The sequence below is a fragment of the Nannobrachium achirus genome (genome assembly GCF_963921795.1).
Source record: "Nannobrachium achirus genome assembly, chromosome: 22".
Classification (NCBI taxonomy): Eukaryota; Metazoa; Chordata; class Actinopteri; order Myctophiformes; family Myctophidae; genus Nannobrachium; species Nannobrachium achirus.
The window spans coordinates 43223723-43250022 of NC_137829.1; the positions used below are offsets into that span (position 1 = coordinate 43223723).

At 43.1% G+C, this 26300-nt stretch overlaps 1 protein-coding gene across 1 annotated transcript in view; it reads right to left on the minus strand.

Annotated features, from left to right (window-relative positions):
* Nucleotides 1-1262: 1262 nt before the first annotated feature.
* The window catches only part of ikzf2 (IKAROS family zinc finger 2), a gene marked incomplete at its 3' end in the record, with an annotated part of 32584 nt that continues 7546 nt past the window's right edge, over nucleotides 1263-26300 (minus strand). Inside the window, exons 2-6 of the mRNA XM_080753018.1 lie at nucleotides 25804-25992; nucleotides 22461-22628; nucleotides 8561-8710; nucleotides 7177-7305; nucleotides 1263-2176 (exon numbers count right to left, since the gene is read on the minus strand). Coding sequence (XP_080609144.1) covers nucleotides 1263-2176; nucleotides 7177-7305; nucleotides 8561-8710; nucleotides 22461-22628; nucleotides 25804-25992 — 1550 coding nt within the window. The remainder of the gene's footprint in view (nucleotides 2177-7176; nucleotides 7306-8560; nucleotides 8711-22460; nucleotides 22629-25803; nucleotides 25993-26300) is intronic.

A 26300-nucleotide genomic window follows, 5' to 3' on the forward strand; every position in this document is an offset into this window, starting at 1 on the left:
ACATGTCGTGAACCTGTGGATAAGCTATTGTTGCCATTTTATAACATTTGTGAAAATAAGAATAATAATTTTAGGGACACCAGGTTGAAAGCGGTTAAAATACATTTGTAGGGTATAGAATTTGCCTCTGTATTGGGAAACAAGTACGCACAAAGAATGTACTGATACAGTAATTCAATCTATACTTATTTTTGTATGGTTATATTATTAAAGTATATATTGCAATAATTATGTGTGCTTGTCATAAAATCCCAAGGCTCACCAAGTCTTGTCTCAAGGGACATTCCAGTGTGCCTCGACACACAGTTTGGGAACCACTGTTGTAGTCATATATGGTCAAATGTACATACGTAGATGTCAAGACATTCACCGTTGTTCGTGCAGTGTACATTTTTGACCAGTTGTACCCTGGGTCCTCACCTTTCACTACACAAAATAATAATGGTGTGAGTATCGGGCTGTGACAGAGAGACGGGTACACTGTGCCTCTACAACCGGCTCGGGTTCCTTCAAAGCCGTTACTCGGTTTCAGCAAGGTAAACAAAATAATAAAGAATAAAACAGAAAAATCCAAAGCAAGTCAATTCAATCCACAGCAAAACAACTATTCAACTGATCGAGGGTCACTGCAATGCGTTTTCACTTTCTAGAGACGTCAAAGTTCTTCTTTAAAGTATTATCTGGTCTAAAGTTAAATTAAATTTGGTTCAGTGCAATAGGGCGGCTTCTAAGGAGGAATCGGCAGCTATGCGTGACCGTTTTCACTTGTGTTTATGACATTGGCATTAAATGTGACCAAATCGATTCACTCCCACATACAGGAACAGATACTATTTGGATTTGTTCATTTCATGGCTTTACATTCAAGTGCAAAACTCTATGTTAACCTAGCAGCCCTTCAGAAGCATAGCCGAGGGACAAGTGCAGTGATGAAGAAAGAGAGGTTTCAAATAAGACTATAATACACGACTAGTACTCAGCATAGTCTTGATAGCTGCTCAGTTGTAAGAAGAGAAATTACAGACAAACTTGTGACGTATATTTATCTTCCTCCTTCAAAATGTCCTATTTAAAGATGTAGAAAAGTGTGTCTTTGGCCCATACCTTCATATAATTTGTTCGGAATCATAATAAAGTAGCTTAAAATAGAGTCAGTGATTGTGCTACACATGTCCTCTGGTGTTCCCACCATTCATCCTTGTCCTCCTGATTGTCTGGGGGTCTTCTCCTCCCTCCGTTCTCACCACCCTGCACGTCCTCCCTCAGTGGAAGGTGTGCTCGCCGCGGACTATGTGCGAGGAGAACTCGTAGCGGTCCTTGCTGCGGTGGCCGCAGATGTTGCACTCCAGGGGGTCCCTGTACCCGTGGCAGCCCATGTGGATGGTGTACATGACGTGGTCCAGGAAGATCACGCGGCAGTGCTCGCACTGGAACGCCCGCAGCTCGCCGCCCTCGCGCCCGAACACGCGCAGCCCGTCCCTGTCCGGGGGCCTCTCCCTGGCCGTCCGGACCATCTCCGGCGCCAACCCCCCTGCCCTGCCGCCGGGTGCGCCTTCGGCCGACCGGTCGCCCGAGTAGGCCGCGGCCGGACCGACTCGCGACCGACCCGGGTGGCCCGGGGGCAGGTGGTTGCCTTGGTGGTAGCCGCCGTGGTGGTGCCTCTCCTGCGGGCTGCTGCGGGCCGAGTCGGCCGAGTCCGGCCCGCTGTTGTTGGGGGAGTCGCCTCGGACGGCGTGGGGCTGCTGCTGGTGCTGCTGCTTCCCGTGCTTGGCGAGCGCGTCGGGCCCGTTGGAGGTGGGCGGCCGGTGGCCGGGGAAGTCGGGGAGCAGCGGGGGCAGGGAGGGCTGCGGCCCCCCGGGGGGAGGCGGCGGCAGCGCCGCCGGGGCGCTGCTGTTGTTGTTGTGGTGGTGGTGGTTCCCGGGACGCTCCATGCGGTGGCCCAGGGGCAGGACGTGGTGGAACAGCGGGTTGACCATGGGCACCACCTCGGCCATGGACAGAGGGTGGCCCGGGTGGTGCGGCACCAGGGGCCGCAGGTTCTCCGAGCCCAGGTAGGTGATGGCGTTGTTGATGGCCTGGTCCATCATGTGGGCCTGCATCAGCTCCGCCTCCTTCTCGTACTTCAGCCCCATCTCGTAGCTCAGCTCGGGGTAGGTGTAGCGCACCATCTTCTCACCTGCACGGGACAGAGGAGCGCTTCTTAGTAGGGCTGATTTTTCGTAATCGTCATAATCGTTTCCATGTTAAAAAATAGGAAAGAAAGTCAAAAATAGTGGATATAGCAGATCTACAAGCTCACAACGCGTCGCATTGTGAGCTTGTAGATCGGCTATTTCTACTATCAATGTTATTTTTTTAAGTAGTAAGTTGTCAAATATGTCAGTAATTTCTTTGTGTATTTAGGGTATGTGTCATATCTGCCATGTGCAACTTAAAAGCCTAAAAGCCAAACAGAAATGCAATTATCAACGACAAAAACACAATTTAATCGTTAATCGCAATTATTTGAGTGACAATTAATTGTCATGTAAATTGTCATATCGTGACAGCCCTACACGGCTTTGTTCAGACCGCAGGCAAACCCAATTTGTTTCTTCCTTTAGGACCGACCGTCCGGGTTATTTGCAAGTGATGATCATATTGGATTTGTGTACTGGAGATATCAGCGAAATGAGCAGATACACAAGTTCACATCGCAGCACGCTGTGAGCTTGTAGATCTGCTATTTTCAGCAAGCGACACCGTCGTAACACAAAGACAGTATAAATAAGACATTCTTTGAAATCCGATCAAATTTCATATCACCTTATTGGAGACGCTGGGATAATGGCTTAGAAGAAGTCACCTCTTGCTCGATTAATTCTAGACACTGCCTTATTCAATTTCGAACTATACATAGGCTCCATTATTCCAAATCCAAATTGCACAAGATATTCCCAGATATCTCTCCACGCTGTGACAAATGCAATGCACCGGAAGCAAACGTATTACACAGCTTTGCCCTATGTCCTCAAATACAGATACTGGATTAAGATCTTTGAGACGCTTTCTGATATTTTGGACACTCAAATTGAGCCCGACCCAATATTAAGATCTTTGAGACGCTCTCTGATATTTTGGACACCCAAATTGAGCCTGACCCAATATTAATTATCTTAGGTACATCGGACCCCGGCCATCTCCAACTTGACAACGTCACAACGACATCTCCTTTCATATGGTCTGATTACAGCAAAGAAGCTGATCTTAACCCACTGGAAAAAAAGAGGAAGCACCTGCATTTAAACACTGGCTTAATGAAATGACTAGTACACTTCATCTTGAGAGAATACGATATTCACTTAGAGACAGGGAGGCACAATCTGATAAGATATGGCTGCCCTTGTTCGTTACCTGAGTAGAATATCACCTAAGACCACATCTGATTAGCATATAAAATCTGTGTGTCTGTGTGTGTGTGTGTGTGTGTGTGTGTGTGTGTGTGTGTGTGTGTGTGTGTGTGTGTGTGTGTGTGCGCACGCTCTGTAAAAAAGGTCTATACTGTAGCGTGTATGAACATACAGTAGGCCTACAGTAGATATCTTCACAAATAACTCCACTGTCTGGCGCGATGCAAAACGCAGGTTACTGCTGTTTAAACATTTCTGACACTTGTTTTTCACATTATAATGTGTTCTGCCGTGTGTCTAATACGTTGGAAAGCCCCATCTATCCGTATGCACGGTCTGGTGTTTAACCCCTGCTGAACAGGGATGCGGTGAGCTGTTTTCTTTCGATAAGAGCAATGGAGCTACAGGTGTACCAAACCACAGACTGAAAAACATTTCCTCGTCATCCGCTCTCGTTGCTTGCTCTGTATTCTCCTTTTTTCTTTTTCTAAAAAAAGAAAAAAAAAAGAAAAATCTAATAGATCTAATAGACAAAGCACCCCAAGGACTCAAGTCTCAAGGACTCGTGTTGTTTTGAAAATAGAAAAGGAAAATGAAACATTTTCTGCACTGGAAAATTACTCAAAGTAACATCCTTACTGACAACAGCAAGCCAAGCTCGATGTGTACGTTTCAGGGGTGCACAGGCTGCAGGTGAAATTCACATCGACGGTGTAATGTTTAAATAATGTGTTTGCAGGGTGACCGCAAAGCAGCCAAAAGGCACGCACATCTAAAGCCACAGTTGGCTGGGTGCTAGACTAAAACAGTGAAGAATAAAAGTCTGCACACCGACACCACAAGCAAAGCTTTAACATTGGGAGCATAAATCGGTGTGCAGACTTTTATTCTTCTACCTAAATAATGTGTTTGCTCATAAATAATGTATTATTTTAAACCACCCATTAAGCAAGCTCTTATTGAGCCAAAATTGCTTATTGCGACCAAAGGTCGTAGTTAACTATGAAAACCAACACATCTTGTCTGTGTGAGGTACAAGATGTGAGTCAGTGAGTAATGCCTCAATGTCTATAGCTGACATGATGACATCACATTGTTGACTCAATGACCAAGACAGCCTGTTCTGGCAATATGGAGATCCCTGATATCATCAATGTTAAGCCCATATTTGGCAATGCCCATATATGGACGCTCCATATGGGCAAGACAGAATTCATTTGCATATCCATATATGAAGATCACGACACTGACCTCATCAAACCGTGGATATCCATACACGGAGACGACTGGATCATCACTAAGATCTCCATATATGGAGCTGACCTCTACATCTGATTCCCAGATGATGGCCAACCACACTAATAGAATCCCTTTTATGCCCATCAATATTAAGCCCATATCTGGGAATGCCCATACAATGGAATCCCTTTTATGCCCATCAATATTATGTCCATATCTGGGAATGCCCTAATATGGACATATTGTGTCAGTCTAACCAGTGTGGTTGACGCAACATGAATTCTGTCCTTGTCCCTTTTATGCCCATATACGGAGATCCCTGTCCCGATGTCATCAATATTAAGCGCATATGGGCAAGACAGAAATAATTTGCCAATCAAGACTGCTGACTATCATCACCTGGATCTCCATATATGAAGATCACAACACTGACCTCATCAAACCCTGGATATCCATACATGGAGACAACTGGATCATCACTTAGATCTCCATATATGGAGCTGGTCAATACCTCCTACATCTGACCTGACCAGATCTGACCCTTAGGACATCTTACTGGTATGTATTTTACTATATACTGCAGGGGTGCCCAAAAGGTAGATCGTGATCTACCAGTAGATCACCAAGGGTGGTAGACCACATGACATGCCTCTAAAAATATATAATTAAAAAAAATATATATAAGAAAATGGCTTCTAAAGTAGGCAAACCTCCAATGCAATCCTACTTTGTTCAAGAGTCAGTAGCATTACAAAGAACCCCAAAACCTACCACTTCCATACAGAATGGGATGAAGAGATTTCCCCAGTATTTCCCATTTAGTTAGCCTTTACAGTAAGTGTGTTTGTCTAAAATGTATAACGTCAGTGCTGCTATTCCAAAGCCTCCCTCAGGCCCTCAGCTAAAACATTTTGGATGGGTAGATCATGTTGAGCTCGTCATTTTAAAAGTGTGGGCACCCCTGATATACATATATATTATAATGTATACAGTATATCAAAATCAACCCTACGTAAAATTAGTTTGTTTACTAATTACTGTGCTGGTGACTAATGTCTCTGCCAATTAATTATCTTTAATATTCAACGCCAAAAAATAAGCCTGCTCTTTGCCAAACTTGCATGGTACAGGCACAAATTCTATTTAATAAGAAGCAACATTTCGGTCACAGGTGACCTTCTTCTTCAGGCATGTCATGTGACCAAAACTTTGCTTCTTCTTATTTAGATTTGTTGTGTGTAATGTAATCCTGGGTGCTACACACCCTCTGCCAACCTAGGGAGGGCAACGGACTGACCTCATGCTTCAACGCTGCTTCTTCTTGAATAAACTTTGCTCCTGTACCGTGCTTATTTTATTGTATTTGTTATCGTTGATGTGCTCTTGTTTGCCTACACACCTTTCATTAAGACCTTTTATTATAGGTGTGCGTCGTGAGTCAGTTTTTTCACAGTTACAATACAACACTAAAGTAAAAAAAAAAAAAAAAAAAAAAAACTTTCACCACAACAAAGCAAACCTCTACAAACCAAGCTGTTTCAATCTTATACTTTGTTGTACGACAAATGTGTGATAAGAAATTTGCGATTTGCTACTTTTAAAGACATTTTTTAATTATAATTATTATTATTATTAATGTGGTTATTGGACAGCATGTTGTAGGAACGCCAGGTTTACTGTATGTTGCCTGGAATTTTTAATGACGACAATAAAATATAATGATTTATAAATGACTAAATCATTTAGTCTGATTAAGCTTCTGCAAAAAATAACAAGAATAACTGATCTACCAGCTCACAACAGGTCTGGTACGGTTATATGAATGCATTGAATGCATTTAGCCCTGATGAAGATCGCTTAGGTCGAAACATGTTGGCGTTATTAAATAGAGGTTGTTCCCTCTTTGAAATTTGAGTGCCCGGATCCTCCTGTTATTTTATTTTTCCTCCATCTAATTACATTGATTAGTGTATTAACGGCCTATAGCTCAGGGGTTTTCAAAGTGGGTGACGGGGCACCCTGGGGTGCCGTGACAGAAGTCCAGGGGTGCCGCGAGATCATTTGATAATATTTGGAATTTATTTGGACACTTGAAAAAAATATTATTTAGTATGATTTTAAACATGAAGTACAAAGTTCTAACCAAAATGGCTATTATCTCAACGTTTTCCCCGCAACATAATCACTAAAATATCGTCACTGTCGGGCAGAAACCTTGCATCTCCAAGTTTCATGTGTACATCTTTTGCCCTGCTTCATCATGAAAACAGCCGATCTACAAGCACACGAGGCGGTGTGTGCTTGTAGATCTGCTGTTTTCACTAGATTAGATCATTTTTAAAATGATAAATACAAAACGAACGGTCTTGGACATACAAGGTTTCCACCCGACAACGACGATATGCTATAAATATAAGTTACTGGGAGTGAAAATTATAATGTAGGGGTGCCTCGGATTTAGAAAAAATATTTATGGGGTGCACTGAGACAAAAAAAGTTTGGGGAACCCCTGCTATAGCTGACAGCCTGGCCCATGTTGTTCACTCACCTACAAACTTCTGAGGGGTGGTACTCTTCCTCTTGCCAACGCTCTGCAGACGTTCAATGACGGGTGGCCGGTCGAAGGTCACCATAGCACTGGACTCTGCCAGGGTCCTTGGCTCTTTAGGACCCTCACCTGGGGTGGCAGGGTACAAGCACAGGGGCACTCAGGCACTGAACAATAACCCTACCATTCCCTGCTTGCGATACATTTAATCTTTAAAGGGATCCCTGGCTAATACGACAAATATGCCTTACTACATTATAATTGTCCTCTATAACTACAATGTAAAATTAAAAACACCTTAAATATTTTATTTCTTCTAGAAATAGCTAATCTTTCACTCAACAGGGGAAATGCCCGTCGCAAGTTGATGATGTCATAAATGTCATGTGTGATCTATCCCTATCGAATTTATAGAATGCATGTGCAAATAATAATAACAAACTTAATACTTCCTATGGTTAATATGAGCACCAAATCAATATTTCATATGTGTTTTTTGCACATGCATGCCATAAATTCCATAGGGATAGATCACACATGACATTTATGACATCAACTTGCGACAGGCATTTCCCCTATTGAGTGAAAGATTAGCTATTTCTAGAAGAAATACAATATTTAAGGTATTTTTAATTTTACATTGTAGTTATAGAGGACAATTATAATGTATTAAGGCATATTTGTCGTATTAGCCAGGGATCCTTTTAACAGTTTTTATTGTTTTTGTGATATTATATGTCTATCTATCTATCTATCCATCTATATCTATCTACTGTATCTATCTATCTATCTATCTATCTATCTAGCTAGCTATCTAGCTAGCTATCTATCTATCTCTCGTTTCTCACTGTGAAAGTGCGTCCAACTCCTCCCTTGCAACATGTGCTCTAATGCAGTCGCTCTCAACCTTTTCAGGCCGCGGCCCCCAAAATAATCATATTTCAACTGGGGACCCCCCACCCTGACGAGCACTAAGAGTTGAGGCATTACATTTGGTAAAACACGGTTCTATTGTGAAAATAGCAGATCTACATGCTCACAACGCCTCGCGCTGCGAGGCGTTGTGAGCATGTAGATCGCCTAATTTCACAATTTCTGCCTCTAATATTGACTATTTGGCCAATTTGTCATTTTAGAGGTATAAAAAAGTCCTTAAATTGTCACTTTAGAAATGTGTAGATACTATCAATATACACTTAAACTTTATGTTGATTTGTTTACTGTTGAGAGAGAAAACAATGTCGCACGTTATTAATCATCTGCGGGGATAGTTTTGGGGGGTCCCGACCCACAGGTTGAAAACCACTGTCCTAATGTATTTCACGGGTTAGAAACAGGACCACCGGTTGGTTGCGTTGCGTTTCTCTGCAGCAGAGCATCCTACCTGAGTACGGGCCTGTGGTGTTGTTGTTGCTGGCTGCTGGATCCATGCCAACGCTCTGCAGGTAGCTATGGCAGCGCTCTTTGTGCTCCTCCAGCGACGTGCGCTGCTTGTAGCTCCGGCCACAGTAGTTGCACTTGTGCGGTTTGCCAACTAAAAGCGAGAGAAGACATCAAAGGGGGCGACTATTAATGAAACGCGGCCGTGGCATTGGCACACAGACAGGCAGAACGCACGAACGAACGCACGCACGAACGGGCGGGCGGGCGGGCGGGCGGGCAGGCAGCATCCTCCTCTGGGAGGTGATGAAACGCACCGCCACGCTTTTCACACAGCGTGTACAACATGGTTGTAAACAATGTGAGGAGACTCGCAGCGACTACAAAAGGGAGCTGAGCGAAAAAGCCTCTGAGATCATGGATGTTCCACTACTATAGGATTCCACAGTCTGCTGCTGGCAGCATGACAAGAGACGCGTGGGTGAGGAGGCACCCACGTGCACATGCACACACACGCACGCACGCACACAGGCACGCACACACAGGCACGCACGCACACACATACACACACACACGCACATGGCACACTATTGCGTTTGTATTACTATGATTTTCTGAATGCCTTTTTTACAATTTGGCGCAATTTTTAACCCTATATATCGCTGGAAGGAGAAACTACGTGCACAACTATCAGGCATTATCTCTAACCACCACCCCTAAAACTATCTAACCCTGAACCCAACCTGAATATTATCCTAAGTGTTATCCAAAAGTCCATAAATCTTTTTAACCGTAAACCGTACCATTTCTCCACTGACAGCCAGGAAAATCCTCGAGAACGCCTTGTACAAAGGACATAAACAATGCCAGTGCAGTCAGATAACCAGGGAAACAGCCAGTTACAGAGTGCATGTAGGACAGAACAATGTTACATACAATACTGCTGGCACACTTGTCCAACACAGCAGACAACAATCATGGGTATAGGAAACAACGCCTCCTCCAAATTGAGCGGTTTCCCGTAATAGCTGAAACCGAGCAGTACCTTTCTAACCGCTTGGTCCTCCTTTTGGAGAGGCCGGCCATTTGAAGGCCCCTCACAACCAACTTAGCCCTAGGCTAACAAAGATAAAAGAAACTAAAGTTTACATCTGTAGTCTATAGCTGTGAGATGGTCTGCTCTAGCTGACGATATTTTAACACTTTGGTTAAGAAGGCTTCCTCTAAGCCAGTGGTTCTCAAAGTTGATTTCAGGGACTCTGTGGGTTCCTTCATGGGGGTCCATATTGACCCATACAAGTCTGTAACTCTAACAGTATACAAATGGAACCAAATGGACCCTAACGGGTTCCATTTGTATGCTGTCAGAGTTAAAGGAGTAGTTCACCCCCAAAATGACTTTTTTTCTATTGATTACTCATGCCATGGAGAGTAGAGTTCAATAATATTTTTAGGTTTTTGTCACATTCCTAAGACAAAAATTTGATTTGAGTAAATTTACCCCCATTGATTCCGGATGGTGACCCGTTTCGAAACGGGTCACCATCCGGAATGAATGGGGGTAAATTTATTGTTATCACATTTTTGTCTTAGGAATGCGACAAAAACCTAAAAATATCATTGAACTCTACTCTCCATGGCATGACTAATCAATAGAAAAAAAGTCATTTTGGGGGTGAACTACTCCTTTAAGGGGAAACCTTGAAATTTGAAAGTTTGAGAAACACTGCTCTAAGCTGTAATCAAAGGTACAGGCGACCTTGAGAATGAACACCTCACACACAAACACACACCCACACACACCCACACACCCACACACACCCACACACACACACACACACACACACACACACACACACACACACATACAGCAAAGCACAAAGTCTACCTTCTTTTTTCTCAGCGCGTCGGTCTCTGGAACATACCGTCCTCCTCTCCTCACCCCCACAGCATACATGTGCCACACTGCGTATAGCTGACCTATCTCAGCGAGTCAGCGGGGCTCTGCACTATACGCCAGCATCATCCCATAGTGGTAGGAAACTAACTCCAGTGTCAAACAGCTATGGAGGCCATGATTCATTCATAGCACCTTTTCCACTCCAGTTGCCTCACTCCAGGCACGGGGGCAAGGTGGGAAGAAGGAAACGGTGATATCATCGTCCTGGCGCGCCGGTCGGGCCCGCCGTCATGCATCCATTTACACACACACACACACACACACCGTCGTCCACGTCCTTGAGCAGCGGTTCATTGTAGCATTTTGACCCGCGTCGTTTTCAAAACCGACCAATCGACCACGACTTCAACACCCGAATGTGGAGACTCTCAGTCAGATCTCAAGACGAGTGGGGATGATAGTGTTGTAATAGTGTTCTCAAAACCGATGCAATGACTCATAAAGGTCTTGTAGTGTGTGTGTGTGTGTGTGTGTGTGTGTGTGTGTGTGTGTGTGTGTGTGTGTGTGTGTGTGTGTGTGTGTGCGTGCGTGTGTACGCGGTTGTGTGCCCCCGGTGTAGTGTGTAGTATGTGTGTGCAATAAGAACTTGATGGGGGGAGGGAGACGACAGCGACAGCTATTACTAGCAGCGAGTCTGAATGACCTCATGGCCTGGGCTCCGTGAGAGCAGAGAAACCAAACATACACGGTTCACTCTGAGGCATGGACAGACGTGAGCGGAACACACACACACACACACACACACACACACACGCGCGCGCGCGCGCAGGCCCCTACCCACAAATAATTGAGGTACTGTATAGGTGATACTTCACACGTGAACATCACAGTTGACTTCACCTCATGTCTCATCAGAGGCACGGGGAAGTGTGCGTGTGTGCGTGTGTGCGAGCGTGTGTGTGTGTGTGTGTGTGTGTGTGTGTGTGTGTGTGTGTGTGTGTGTGTGTGTGTGTGTGTGTGTGTGTGGTGTTGATTGAAGGCATACTGCTGGAAAGTACAGCTATATTGCAGGAGTTAGACTGTACACCTTACTGTAGTATAGCACTCTGTATCCACGGTGACGGTGACATTATAGTGAAAGCAAGTCATGTTGGGGAGGGAGGCTTTAATTCATTAATTATTGTTATTTAATTCATGGAATTTCTTAGATCTGTTTGTTTATTTGTTATATTAAAAGTGTATTTAAAAGGGGGAGGGGAAATCTCTCTCTTGAGTTGAGGGGGTTCCAGGGGGTCCACAGCAAAATGAGTTATCATAGCACCACACCAGTTTAGCAACTAGAACCCTATATACATTGGCTATATTCAAAGAAGAAAAAGAAAATCTAAATCGATTGTGTTCAGAGCAGGCTTGGATCAATGAAACTAACATAGTATATTTCAAGTTCCTATTTATTGGTATCACAATGAAAACTAATTTGTCAGGTTTTAAAGAATAAAATACCATATTTCTTTTTATATATTATATATAATTGTAAAAATCGTAGCAATCATTTGGGGGCCCACGTACAATAGCGTCTTGGTTGAGAATCATTGACGTTAATGACATACAGGGGGTCCGGGACCCCTAGGGGGTCCTCAGAGTTACTACAGGGGGTCCTCCAAATCTTTGTGTGTCTTTTTTTTCCTACACTACCACTTGAACATTAGCCAAGAATAACCAATCTACAAGGATAGCCGATCTACAAGCTCACAACGCCTCGCGCTGCGAGGCGTTGTGAGCTTGTAGATCTGCTATTCTTGGCAAAGAGGTTTGGTGTAAAGGGAAACAACACATTTCGAAAAATTTGAAAAAATACACATTAGACCAACAACCTGTAACACTGATGATAGTGCTGTCAAACAAGTCTACTCTGTCCAAGAAATCTATGGGATTTTTTTAATCTCCAACAAAATGTTATACAATATGTAGTGGGGGTCCCTGCTTTATCACTCTCTCAGCTAAGGGGTCCTTGGCCTGAAAACGTTGACGACGCCTGACGTACAGTATGTTATTGAATTGTCATTTAACTCTCAAATACCTGGAACGCGCCCGAGTCGCATTAGATTTTAACCACTTAACCATTATTTTATGCTTTAACTTTAGAAAAATAGCAGATATACAAGCTCACAGCACGGCAACGAGTGCCACGCTGCGAGCTTGTAGATCTGTTATTTTTGAAAAATCGTGAAAATGAGTGCAAGTCTTTGAATATCTTTGACCCGATCTTTGACCCGACTTCTAAATCCTTCCTCTAACTCATGCTGTTCTCAAACCATTTCATGTCAAGGACCCCCAAAATGACAGGTATTTGGCCACGGACCCCCCATCTCAAAATATGTTGTTCCAGGGACCACCCAGAAGCAAATATTTGATTTACAAATGTTTGCTTTTAAATAGATATATTCAAAGACTTGCAAAGAAAAATCACGATTTTTCAAAAATAGCAGATCTACAAGCTCGCAGCGCGGCACTCGGTGCCGCGCTGTGAGCTTGTATATCTGCTATTTTTCAATTGTTAAAGCGGTCAATAATCCTGGGCCTAAATGGGTTAAGAAAAAGTAATTTTGTCACAGAACAACACAGGCAGTCATGACATACATTCCACCGGCGAGCACTTCTTCTTCTTCTTGACTAATTAACGTACAACGATTATAGCCCTCGTATCTACCATTCAGTAATCTTGCGGTCTGCATATGACAGTCGACGAGCAGCATTTGAAACCAGGGTTCATTTAAAAATACATTCTGAGTATGAATAGATGAGAAAGGTGGTGAGGGTTTCAATATGTCTAGCGCGTGGGAAGTGGAGTACTAGCGCTCGCCATTACAGTAAAATAAATGTTTGATAGTAAGGAGTAATTTGTCGCTGATGCGACGTCACAGCGGAATATCCGGAATATCATGTGCTTTGTTGTTTTGCAGTCATTCAAGTCATCGTTCGGGGCGTGATGCTAAGTGTAGCTCATGCTAAAGGCGTACTGTGGGTAGCACAGAGTTTACCATGGGGCGCTCAGCGGTGTAAAGTAACTAAGTAGGCTACATTTACTTAAGTACTGTACTTAAGTACAATGTTGAGGTATTTGTACTTCTACTCTCGGATCCGAATATTGTACTTTTACTCCACTACAATTATTTAAAAGCGTTAGTTACTAGTTACTTTGCAGATATAAATGATTATATTAAAACACGTACATTAAACTACTTTAGCCCTATTTTATACCTAGGCTATTTGAAAATAGCCGATCTACAAGTAGCAGATCTGCTATTTTCAAACATTTTGTACTTTTACTTTTGGTACTTTAAGTACGTTTTGATGCCAACACTTTCATACTTTTACTCAAGTACATTTTGGATTCTGTACTTTTACTTGTAACGGAGTATGTACATTGCAGTATTGATACTTTTACTTAAGTATAAAATGTGAGTACTTTTTCCCCCACTGGGGGCGCTATGGAGGCTAAATTTGACAGGAGAGGGGAAAAAAAGTCTGTCCGAGTGTTTTTGTCTATCATTCCGTCTCCCTTTCACCAATATAAAAGGCTCACTCCTTCGCTCACCATTACTCATACACAAACACAATGGCACAAAAACACTAACTTGCACAAACTGTATACACACACATACACACACACGTGCGTGCGCGCGCGCGTACACAGACACCAGAGCAGACACCAGTACTTGTGCATAACCACCCACCCACGCATGACCTGCAGATGTTGGAAAGAACTTTCAGAATCCCACTTTCTGCAGCTATTCTTAATCATGCAAATGGTCTAAAGTAAACTGTGCACTCAAGATGCACTTGGCTGCTTACATTTGGCTAGCAAACGGGAACTTGGTGCTCCTCTGCCTTAACACAAAGGGCAAACCTTTCCATTGCAAGGAACCGTTTCTTCTACTGTACATGTGTACTGTACACTGCAGAGTTCTGAGTGTACAAATCTGAATTAACACGTCAGATTTAACTGATACTTGATATAAGATCTTGGCCTATGATACTGTTCATGTTGTAATCATATTGTACGGAAAGACAAAGCAAAACAACAATTCCTGATCTGTGCCGACTGACCACCGTTGTGCTCTTGTATACGGGAATAAGTGAGATCAGCCTTCGGTTTGTGCTCGATTATTTTGGACAGACCCCTTAGTAGACAGACCAACAGAATAACTTATAGGCCTACTAGCTTCTAGGGCATTAACGAAAAAGTCGACAAGTCGACTCAGTCGACTTCTTTACACAAGTCGACTCCCACTCCCAAAATAGCAGATCTACATGCTCACAACGCCTCGCGATGCCTGGCGTTGTGAGCATGTATAGATCAGCTATTTTCACAATTTCTGCCTGTATATATTTGACAATTTGGACAATGTTTAATTTGTCATTTTAGAGGTATTAAAAAGTCCTTAAATTGTCAATTTAGAAATGTGCAGACACCCTCTATACACTTAAACTTTATGTTGGTTTGTTTACTGTTGAGTGAGAAAACATTGTTTCACATTAAGTTAATCGTCCGGGGACCCCCCAAAATAATTGGGGGATAGTGTGTGATGTGATGACGTCAAACGATAAACTCGACTTCAACTCAAATTTTTACTGAGTCGAGTCGACTTGCAAAAATCACAAGTCGTTAATGCCCTACTAGCTTCGCAGGAAAGTTAATTTAACACTGAGGATGGAAGTTCAATTCAGCTGTCACTACTAAAGATGCTGTCTTTCCATGCTAGCGTTCACGCTGGCGGTCAGGAGGGCCGCATTCAAGCACATCATCATCCTGTCGCCGCTTCTCTCCTGCAGCAACTCCAGTGTTACCAGATGGGAAATGTTGAATTATCGTACCGGAGGCTCAGAATTATCGTATTTGACATGAAACTATCGTACACGGCCAAAAAAAGAGAAATCACTCGCGTAAAAACTTAATTTCACCAAAAAATGCGTCTTTAGTGTAAGAAACGACCTAGTTTTAGACTCCTGCGTGACAAAAACGCATCAGATATGCTGTGTGGAGGCAGGCAACTTCTTGGAGCTTACACAAATAAAAGCCTGAAACTGGCCTGGAAAGATGCAACCAGTGTTTTTAATGCCTCCAAGTACAGATCTAGGGTCAGATTGACTGATTTCCTGGCTTATTTTGAGAAGCCAAACCAGATCCCAGATCAGCAGCCAGGGAAAATAGTGAATTCACGCTCTTTTTGATGATATGCCGAAATTATCGTAGGCCTACATTTGGGCATTTTTGGAATTATTGATCGTACATCGTACAGAGGGTCAAATTATCGTACAAATACGATAATTATCGTACGTCTGGCAACACTGAGCAACTCTCTTTGCTCTTATCATCTGTTTCCACGCCTATAACTTCTAGTGGTGTCAAAAATAATCCATTTAGCAATGCATCGCAATTCAGTTCAGTTCAGTTCAGTTCAATTCAATTCAATTCAATTCAATTCAATTCAATGCAGCAACTTGACATAATCGATAATCAATAATCAAAGCCTAAATATAATTATATATAAATAATAAAGCAATCCTTCATCATACAAGACTATCACACAACAAAACTAGTGAAAATAGCCGATCTACAAGCACACAACGCCTCGCATCGCTATTTTCACTAGTTTTAAATCATTTTTAAAATGATAAATACAAAATGAACGGTTTTCGACATACAAGGTTTCCACCCGACAACAACGTTATGAATAGAATTCGAAATAAAATATGATGTTCAGTTTATCTGACTGCTTGTATTGACTGAAATTTGTCCCCCCAGGAATCAGCGACTCCGCGATCACGGAATTTATCGCGGAATTTGCGGATTTCTCTGCCATTCGCGGACTTTTCTGCCGTCCGCGGAATACCACTAGCGAGTGCCGGCAGAGTGATAACGATGTGTACATGGTCTGGCCAGTGGCCACCTCATAGTAGGACTTTGGGGGAATAGCTTAGCTTCCCTCCTGCTAGTTGCACTGACGCTGGATGGTCCCACATTCCTGACAGAAACTGTGTCCTGAACTATAGTTCCTCTCTATACCTCTATGGTCCTGGCAATAACAATGCTAATGCAGAAGAGAATAAATAAATAAATAAATATTACGCCCATACTAGGTAGTAGGTAGGCTATCCTCTAAAATGTGGTTACTATGGGCATGGTTTGGATGACAATATAGTCTTTGCAACAGAGCGTAATTATTAAAAACAATAACAATTAAACAATTTAAAAAAATAGATTCAATATTAGATTTTTATTCTCAAAAATGATAATTCAAATATTCGATTATTCTAACCACTAATTACAATTATTTGTAGTTATAAGGTTTTACTTGATTATTAGAACTATATAATTTTTAGCTTGATAACTGGTCATTTTAGACATTTTTTAATGTCCGCGGAATCAAGAATTGTTCTCCGCAGAATTCCGCAGAATCAGGATTGTTCTCCGCGGAATCAAGACTTTTTCCCCGCAGATTCCTGGGGGGGACTAACTTATACACCTGTTTCAATGGCAGGGCGCCAGGTGCCGCCCGGTGCCAAGCCAGCGCCACGCAGGAAGACAAAGGGAAGAGGTCATTTTACGACGGCAGACACAGCCTGCTCCCTCCTCCACAACCACATCCACATTCTTCACATACTGTACTGTACACTTCCCCTGGATCAGACCACCTGCCTTATCTGAGGAGGGAGTTATAGCAGTTACACTTTCACTGATGACAAGGTGCACGGGAGGGGCCGGGCGAACGCAATTCATCACCATTAAGAAAAGGAAGTGAAAAAGAGCGAGAGAAAAAAAAGGTCACGATCGCTCATGGAAGACGGCGGAGAGAGAGAGAGAGAGAGAGAGAGAGAGAGAGAGAGAGAGAGAGAGAGAGAGAGAGAGAGAGAGAGAGAGAGATGAGACTGAGTTCCTATAAGGATTGAGATTATTTGTGTAGGCTATAATCTCAGAAAAGCGAAGGAGAGATAAATGTGCTTAGGCATGCGCGCGCGCGCACACACACACACACACACACACACACACACACACACACACACACACACACACACACACACACACACACACACACACACACACACACACACACACACACACACACACACAACACACACACACACACACACACACACACACACACACTTGCCTTTAGCCCTCTATATCAGTGGTTTTCAACTAGTGGTCCGGGGACCACCATTGGTCCTTGAGGGGGTTCCAGGTGAATGATGGAGAGTTGGTAAACAAATGGACCCAAATAGATCTGTACGGGTCCGCTTGGCTGCACACGGGGAATTCCCGGGGACCACCGACACCTGGTGCTCCAGAACGGATGCAAAAGTGGTGGCGCCCCCAGTGGAGGACCCCCTCCACTGCAGCGCATATAAAATGCCGTAACTCGGGCTAGGATTGACCGGGAGAGCCGGGGCCGGTACCTATTCGTCCGCTTCCGCGGCGCGGAGACCCCACCCCTCACTTCTCACATGGCCCTCTTCTAGCGCCACCATGAGGCCGATTCTTGCAAAACACATTCTTGGACACTGCTCCTACAATTTTTGCCCTAAAATCACGCAAATCGGTACACAGTATGTCTACACTCATGTCATCAACTTGGATCTGTTCCATATAGCGCCACCTTCAGGCCGATTTTTTAAAACACATTTTTGGACACTGCTCCTACAATTTTTGCCCTAAAATCACACAAATCGCTACACAGTATGTCTACACTCATCTCATCAACATGGATCTGTCCCATTTAGCGCCACCTTCAGGCCGATTTTTTTAAACACATTTTTGGACACTGCTCCTACAATTTTTGCCCTAAAATCACGCAAATCGCACAGTATCTCTACAGTCATGTAATCAAAACGCATCTGTCCCATCTAGCGCCACCATCAGGACGATTTTGGAAAGACATTTTTTTTTGCCTATTTGTGGAGATAAGCGACCAACGGTCGCTTATCTCCCGATTAGGGAGTCTTACTGGTATTAATTTACAAGAAATCTACACAATCAGAAAATGTAGAAGAATTGTTATTTTGATCAATGTTTGCCCGTCGGCCAAAACCCTTTCCAACGATGACAAAAGAATATTCAAAGTTTTGGGTCTGAGAGGCTATATCTCATCAAATGGTGGTCGGTGGCTCAAATGCTGAATAAATAATGGCCTTGGTATGAAAAGGTACCACATATAGGTATACTGTACCAAGTACAAAACAAAATAACCCCCGGGGAAGGCACCACCGCACGGACCGAGACGAGGGTCTTTGTCACAAAGGCACTACCCCCCAGGCCAGGGGCGTCACAATGGGGGGAAAGTAGGACTTAAGCCTCTATCAGAGTCCAGGGTGAAGAGCTATTCACTTCACCGCGGTGTAGTTTTCTAGCTATCACCTAAAAATACATAACAAAGCCTAGGTGATAGCTAGGAAACTACAACGAGGTGAAGTGAATAGCTCTTCACCCTGGACTCTGTTAGAGCCTTTAGTTACTAGGGCCCAAGGTGGAGGGGCCTTAATTATTTTATACTTTAGCTATTGAAAAATAGCAGATACAAGCTCACAGCGCGGCTGCGAGCTTGTAGATCTGCTTTTTTTGAAAAATCTTGATTTTGAAGTCATTGAATACATCTTTCTAAAAGCGAACATTTGTAACTCACATTTTGCTTCTGGGGGGACCCTGGAACTAAATATTTTGAGATGGGGGTCCGTGGCTAAATACATATCATTTTGGGGGTCCACCAACATAGAAACATAGGTTTTTCAAAAAACCTTAGAAGGATTTGAAATATTCAAAGACGTTTCACGATTTTTCAAAAAATAGCAGATCTACAAGCTCGCTGCGGGGCACTCGCTGCGCGGCACTCGGTGCCGCGCTGTGAGCTTGTATATCTGCTATTTTTCAATAGTTAAAGCACAAAATGTGAGTGAATCCTTGTACCCAGGGCCCCCGAATTTGGTGTGACGCCCCTGCCCCCAGGCCCCCACCCCTCTCGACACCCCGACTGGAAAGTGGGTTACAGTTAATATAAAGAGCTCCATCCATGCACCTCTCAATAGACACACAAGAAGAGCTTCCTCCCTTAAGAAGTGCGAGTCGAGGCAACTGAGAAAAACGTGTCCTTCGGTGAACAAAACCACAAGTGAAACAGAGAAGCCCTGGGCGCCGCTATCTATCCAACTGTAAGAGACGGAGCCTCGCTATAGGCACCTGTGGCGAGGACTGCGGCTGCCTCTGCTACCTCTGACATAAGCAGGCACACGGGTCACACAGACCCAGATCATCTCCAGACTGACCTATTAAGGGAAGCGAGGATATGTATCTCTAGGTAGCGGCTCTGTCAGGGACGGAAACGTGTGTCCTAAACTGTTACTTTTCAGGAAATGGAAAAAAAAGAAGAAGAAGCCGTGTTTCCAATAGGTCCAACTGTGTCCGTTGTAGTTATTCATTTAGCCACAAGCTATTGTTAATACGCTTTTTTGGTTAAACGTGTATGAAACCCACAGACAGACCCAACCACTTTCACACAAAATAGCAAAAAAAATAGCAGATCTACTCAGGCCATGGCTACACGGAGCTGGATATTTCTGAAGCTAGACATTTTTTTGTGCTGTTGGGGCTTGCCGCTTGCAGCCACATGAAGCTGGATATTTCGGCCGCGAAGCTGGATATTTTTTAAACCAGATAAATAAGTGAAGACATTGAAAAATATCCGATTCACTGGATCCGTGTAGACAGGGAACCCGGATATCTCTGAAGATTTTACTGTGTGTGTGCTTGTTAGACCTGGATAACTTTGTCGTGTGGACCTAGATATTTTTCTATGTGGATATCTGAAAAAACGGGATATATGAAATATCCAGCTCTGTGTAGCCATGGCCTCAGACTCCCCATCTATCCAGCTCTTTAGTAAACAGAAGGCAGAAATTCAGGTCAGGATACCAATGTCATCCAATCAGGAGGGAAAACACATGCAAAACAAAAATGAGCAGACACAATCACGAACTGGAACATTATAAAACTGAAGCTGATAAATGAGGGTTTATAGCGCTATATAGCAATGATTACTTCCATTTATAGAGATTTAAGTCTTTAACAAAAACATGAAAATTAATGATACAATAATAGAGTACAATAAGTAATATATTGTTTTGTTAAAAATAAATAATCACAGCATCTTTAACGCTCAGGATTGTGCTGTGCAGTAAAATGCTGAAATGGCCATTTGCCTGCTACTGTATGTAAGCCTGCATGGCATGCAGAGGAACAGCTTTGAGCTTCCCAAAAGTACAAGGCATGAGACAACTTTAGTGTCATTGATTTAAGAGCCTTAAAGTGTTTAGCCACAGGCTTGAATGATGGTATGACAGATAAAGCAAGAGTGGTAGAAGAGTGCGTTTAGTCGCAACAACAAGAATTACCCCTAATATTCTCTAAAATACATTTTAGGATGTGTGTGGCCGGTCTGTCTGTCTTTATTCAAGCTTGCCATGAATACACCACCTACAGGTAGGTCCTCGTGTGGGAAAACACTGCAAAGTTAGGGCTGGTATTGAAATGATATCAGTATCATGAAATGACATAAGTGTTAATATGTCCTGGCATACATATTGCAGATTCAAGTGGCCAAGGGAGAAAGAGAATGAGGAAGGGGAAGGAGAGGAATTGAGATGAGAGAAAAAAAAAAGAAAAAAAGCGGAGAAAAAAAGCGCAGGTTTCTTTCTCAGCTCAACAGCTCAGGCTATTCAAATGCCAAGTTGCTAAGTGCAAACGGACAGACCAACGTTCAACACATCTTCATCAGAGTCTGTGCACTTTTAGGTAGTTTCTTTATATAGATTTTTATTTATTTATGTAAGCAGCTTAGTTTTTTAACACAGATCACATTTGACACCAAGGGCTCTATATTCATCCATGACTTATCCCTTATGCCTAAACTTCTTTGCCATTTTTTACTATTTTGAAAAACTATTTTAAAACGCTTCAAACCGCTTATCTACAAGCTCACAACGTGTCGATGTAGTTTAGTTTAGTTTATTTGATCACTCACATACATTTATACAAGTCATATTCACATAGTCATTGTTACAGGTGATCAAAAGGAATAGGCTGAAGCTGAAAGCTTATATATGCCTATCCTACGTATCCATGGAGAAAATACATTGATAAGTTATAGAAGTGTTTAAAAATCAAGGATACATTGACCTAATAGCAGATATCGATATGTAGATTGGCTAGTTAATCTATTTTAAAATGTTTTTTCAACATAGTAAAAAAAAGGGCAAAGATGTTTAGGGATAAGGGGTAAGGCATGGACGAAAAGTCTTAAACATCTTTACTCTTGGGACTGTAGCTGCTGTGTTGTTTTTTAGCGCACAGCGAATGTCACGTGCCTTAAGGGGCGTCACAAGAGGTAGGAAAGTAGGACTGAGTTACTAGGGCCCAAGGTAGTGGAGGGGCCTTAATTATTTTATACTTTAGCTATTGAAAAATAGCAGATATCTGCTATTTTTGAAAAGTCGTGAAAATGTGTGCAAATCTTTGAATACATGTATTTTTTTAAGCGAAAATTTGTAACTCAAATTTTGCTTCTGGGGGGTCCCTGGAATTAAATATTTTCAGATGGGGGTCCGTGGCCAAATACATATCATTTTGGGGGTCCTTCACATGAAAAGGTTTGAGCTCCACTGACATTGAAACATAGATTTTTCAAAAAACCTTAGAAGGATTTGAAATAGTCAAAGATTTTCATGATTTTTCAATAGTTAAAGCACAGGGGCCCCACGGTGAATCCTTGTACCCGGGGCCCAGAATTTGGTGCGACACCCCTACGTGCCTTTGATGTTATTCTGCAACCGGCATCGTCGACAAAATAAAGTTGAACCTCGAACCGTGAGCTGCCCAAGTGCTTTCTTTCTTTCCCATCGCTGTTGCTTTTGAAACTCCTTTTCTACAAAAGAAAAAAAGAAAGCGTCTGACCTGCGTGCGTGCGCAGGTGTCCGGACAGAGCGTCGCGCCGCCGACAGGCGTAGTTGCAGAAGGGACACTTGAAGGGTTTCTCTCCCGTGTGAAGCTTGACGTGCCTCAGCAGGTTGCCTTTCTGCGTGAAGGAGACCCCGCACTGGTTGCAATGGAAAGGCCTGTCACCTGCAGGAGTCACACAGGAAGTCAGAGATCACACATTACAGACCAAGAGACCGCCAGTTTCATCGCTAGCTTTTTTGGGGAGTTGTTGTTGTTAAAAATAGGCCTACATTTACGGATACAATTTAAAAACAGCGTCAGTTCAGAAAAAGCTAAGGTATGGCAACATGACTGGTTTCTTGCACGCGCGCGAAGACAGCTGACCTGCGGAACCTGGGAATATACCTTTTTTTTTTTGTTCAAGATGGGGAGAATACAAGTGTAGTCTCACGTAGCCAGACAACTATTCTACAATCTCCGAATGCTATATAGAGTCTGGAACGGCAGCTCCCGAACGGCGAGTATCGGAAGTAGCCACTGCTGCACGGAACTGTAGTCCCATTGGAAACATAACAGAAACACAATAGCTCAGACATTCGAGCGGCCTATTCTTGTTATGGGTTTATAGTTTAAGAAAACGTTTGAAAACGTCATGGAAGTAACACCAACAACACCAGAGAAAGACAAAATAACGCCCCCAGAAATATTGAAAGGAGACATGACGCTTCCAGTAGGACATGTTATTGCTACTGCACCAAGGGAGCGGTTGCGTCACATCCGCTTTATCTCGCACTCAGCTGCATTCCCCTGCCATACCCAATTGACGGCCCTGTTTAAAAACGAGGGAAACGAGAAAAAAAAAAAAAAAAAAAACACTTCATGGGTGTCAGAGATCGTCCTCTGACAGAAACCGAAGCGGTGCCGAATAGAATCGGATGTTGTGTTCATAGTGACACACATGAGTGTGCGTGTGTGTGTGTGTGTGTGTGTGTGTGTGTGTGTGTGTGTGTGTGTGTGTGTGTGTGCGCGTGTGAGCACACGCAAGAGCGTTCATGAGTGTGTAGGCGGGTGCGCATGGGTGTATGACAACGTATAGGTGCATGTGTGTGTGTGTGTGCATGTGTGTGGAGTCACTTCCACCCCAAGCCCGACACTATCAGTCACGATAACAGTCAATACCGGCACCATGGGCACATTTCAGGGCCCTGGGAAAGTGCTTGCAAATGTACATAATATTCTCAGGATAAATCATCACACGTTGAATTGAATCGCCATGTCTCATTTAACCCAATTGAAAGTGTGATATAGATAAAGAATGTGGGACAGGGACAGGAAAGTAGGTTGTCAAGTTGTTCACACTTCACAGCATCCTATTCAAAATAAGCTGAATGGCAAACAATGTGCTGTTTTTATTTTTTTTAATATAAACGGTGCTACTATCCAATTCATTCACACACGTCCCTATTGTTCCCTTTGTTGTCTGTATCCAGGAACACTGTCTGCTACACAACTACTGTACTCTCTTCTTTTCTTTTTTTTTAATCTGCGGCCGTTTTTAGAAACGCGAAACACGATCCCGATGCCGTGACGACGGGAGCCAGTGGTGGCGTCAGTTTGAAAGGACTCAGGAACAGGTTGCGGGAGATTTTGGGGATTTTTCTTTTTTTTGTACCCTGATAATGATTCCAGGCCTGAACTATTGTCTTTGAACAAACAAGCAAAAAGCTCTCCACGCCCAAGGAAAAAAAGAAAAAGAAAAAAGATAACTGATTAGTGAGTCACTCGACAAAAGGGAAAAAGGATTCTCAAGTAGATAGTGGGCTGTAGGAGGACTTGCTGCTCTCATGACTCATTCCTTCACGTCTAGGCTGCAACTATGGATGATTTTCTTAGCCATTTATTTCATCGGTTACTGCGACTATATCGTCACTGTCGGGCAGAATCCTCCTATCTCCAAGTTTCAAATGTGTATGTTTTTTTTCATAAAGTAAAGCCCTGCTTCATCATACAAGACTGTCACACAAGACTAGTGAAAACAGCCGATCTACAAGCACACAACACGATACAAAACAAAACGGTTTTGGAGATACGAGTTTTCCGCCCGACAACGACGATATATTGAACAATCCTGAAGCGACAAGACTGATTAAAGGGATCGTTCACCATAGTCTCCATAGGGAACACAGCAGACTCTTTGTGTCTCCATAGGGAACAAAGCAGACTCTTTGTGTCTCCATAGGGAACACAGCAGGCTCTTTGTGTCTCCATAGGGAACACAGCAGACTCTTTGTGTCTCCATAGGGAACACAGCAGACTCTTTGTGTCTCCATAGGGAACAAAGCAGACTCTTTGTGTCTCCATAGGGAACACAGCAGGCTCTTTGTGTCTCCATAGGGAACACAGCAGACTCTTTGTGTCTCCATAGGGAACAAAGCAGGCTATTTGTGTCTCCATAGGGAACCACTGCTGGTCATCAAATTATTGCCTTAGGAATGTGACAAAAAACGTGATATATATATACATACATATATATATATATATATATATATATATATATATATATATATATATATATATATATATATATATATATATTTATTTTATTTTATTTTTTTTTTGAGGAGGAGGAACTATCCCACATTTACAGTGGTTGTAGTGCAAAAACAGCTGATGTGCAAATTCACTGAGCTTGTAGATTTACAATACACCAAATGAAAAGGCTATTATCCTACCCATTAACACATTGACCGCCATTTTAACATACCTCCGTACTCCCACCTGCCATTCGTCTCCATAGACTTCCATGTAATTGGGTGTGCACGGATCATGCACACCCATGCCTAGATAATGCACCACGTGTGTCCACATTGCTCACAGCTTTCAAACAAAAAAATCCGAATGGAAATCCGTTCAGGCATTCATGAGATAACAGCCACTATGTTTAACAAAGATGGCTGCCAAAATGGCTGCCATGCTTGAAAGATGGGGTTGCTATGGGGGTTAAACATGCAATTTCGCGATTGCTATCATGCCTACTCCATTTTTTGGGGTCAAAAATTTTTTTTGAAAAAAAAAATGTTTTGATTTTTTTTTTTTTTAAATTCTCGGGACTATTGGGCCTGGCGGGGAAAGACATTGGAATAATCTCGGGACTATCGGGCCTGGCAGGGAATGAGTTAAGGCCGGGAATGCATAGCAGATACAAGCTCACAGTGCGGCACTCGGTGCCGCACTGCAAGCTTGTAGATCTGCTATTTTCGAAGAATCGCGAAGTTGTATAATGTATCTGCTATTCTACAATAGCTAAAGTATAAAACCATTCCAGTTAACGTAACAGCAAGTTGATCATCGACCGTACCGTTGGGAATGCGACTCCCCGGGTCGGCCGCCCCGTCCCGCCCAGACATGCCGTCCTGTAGGTCGTTGGGGCTGTCCGTCATCGGCTCCTCCAACCCGGAGCCTTCCTCGCCGCTGTGGACCATGTCCTCCGCTGCCGTGCTGCTCCTGTCCGCCTCCTCTTCCTCCTGCTCCTGCTTGATGGTGGGCTCTGGGTGGGAGGAAGAGTTAGGTTGACTCTCTAAATCAGTTGGTTCTCAAAACGGTTTCATATCAAGGATCCCCCGAACCGATGCGTATCAGGCAGTGGACGCCCATTTGGAAAGATAATAGTGCCAGGGACACCCGTAAGCAGAGATGGGCACAAAATACAAATAAAGTATTTGAAATACAAATTAAAAATACTGAAAAATACTGAAATGTGAAATAGGATACTTTCACCAGGATAGTATCTTGGTGACAAGCATCCTGGTCAGTATTAGATCTAGTACTGACCAAGTACTATTTTGTATTTTGTGC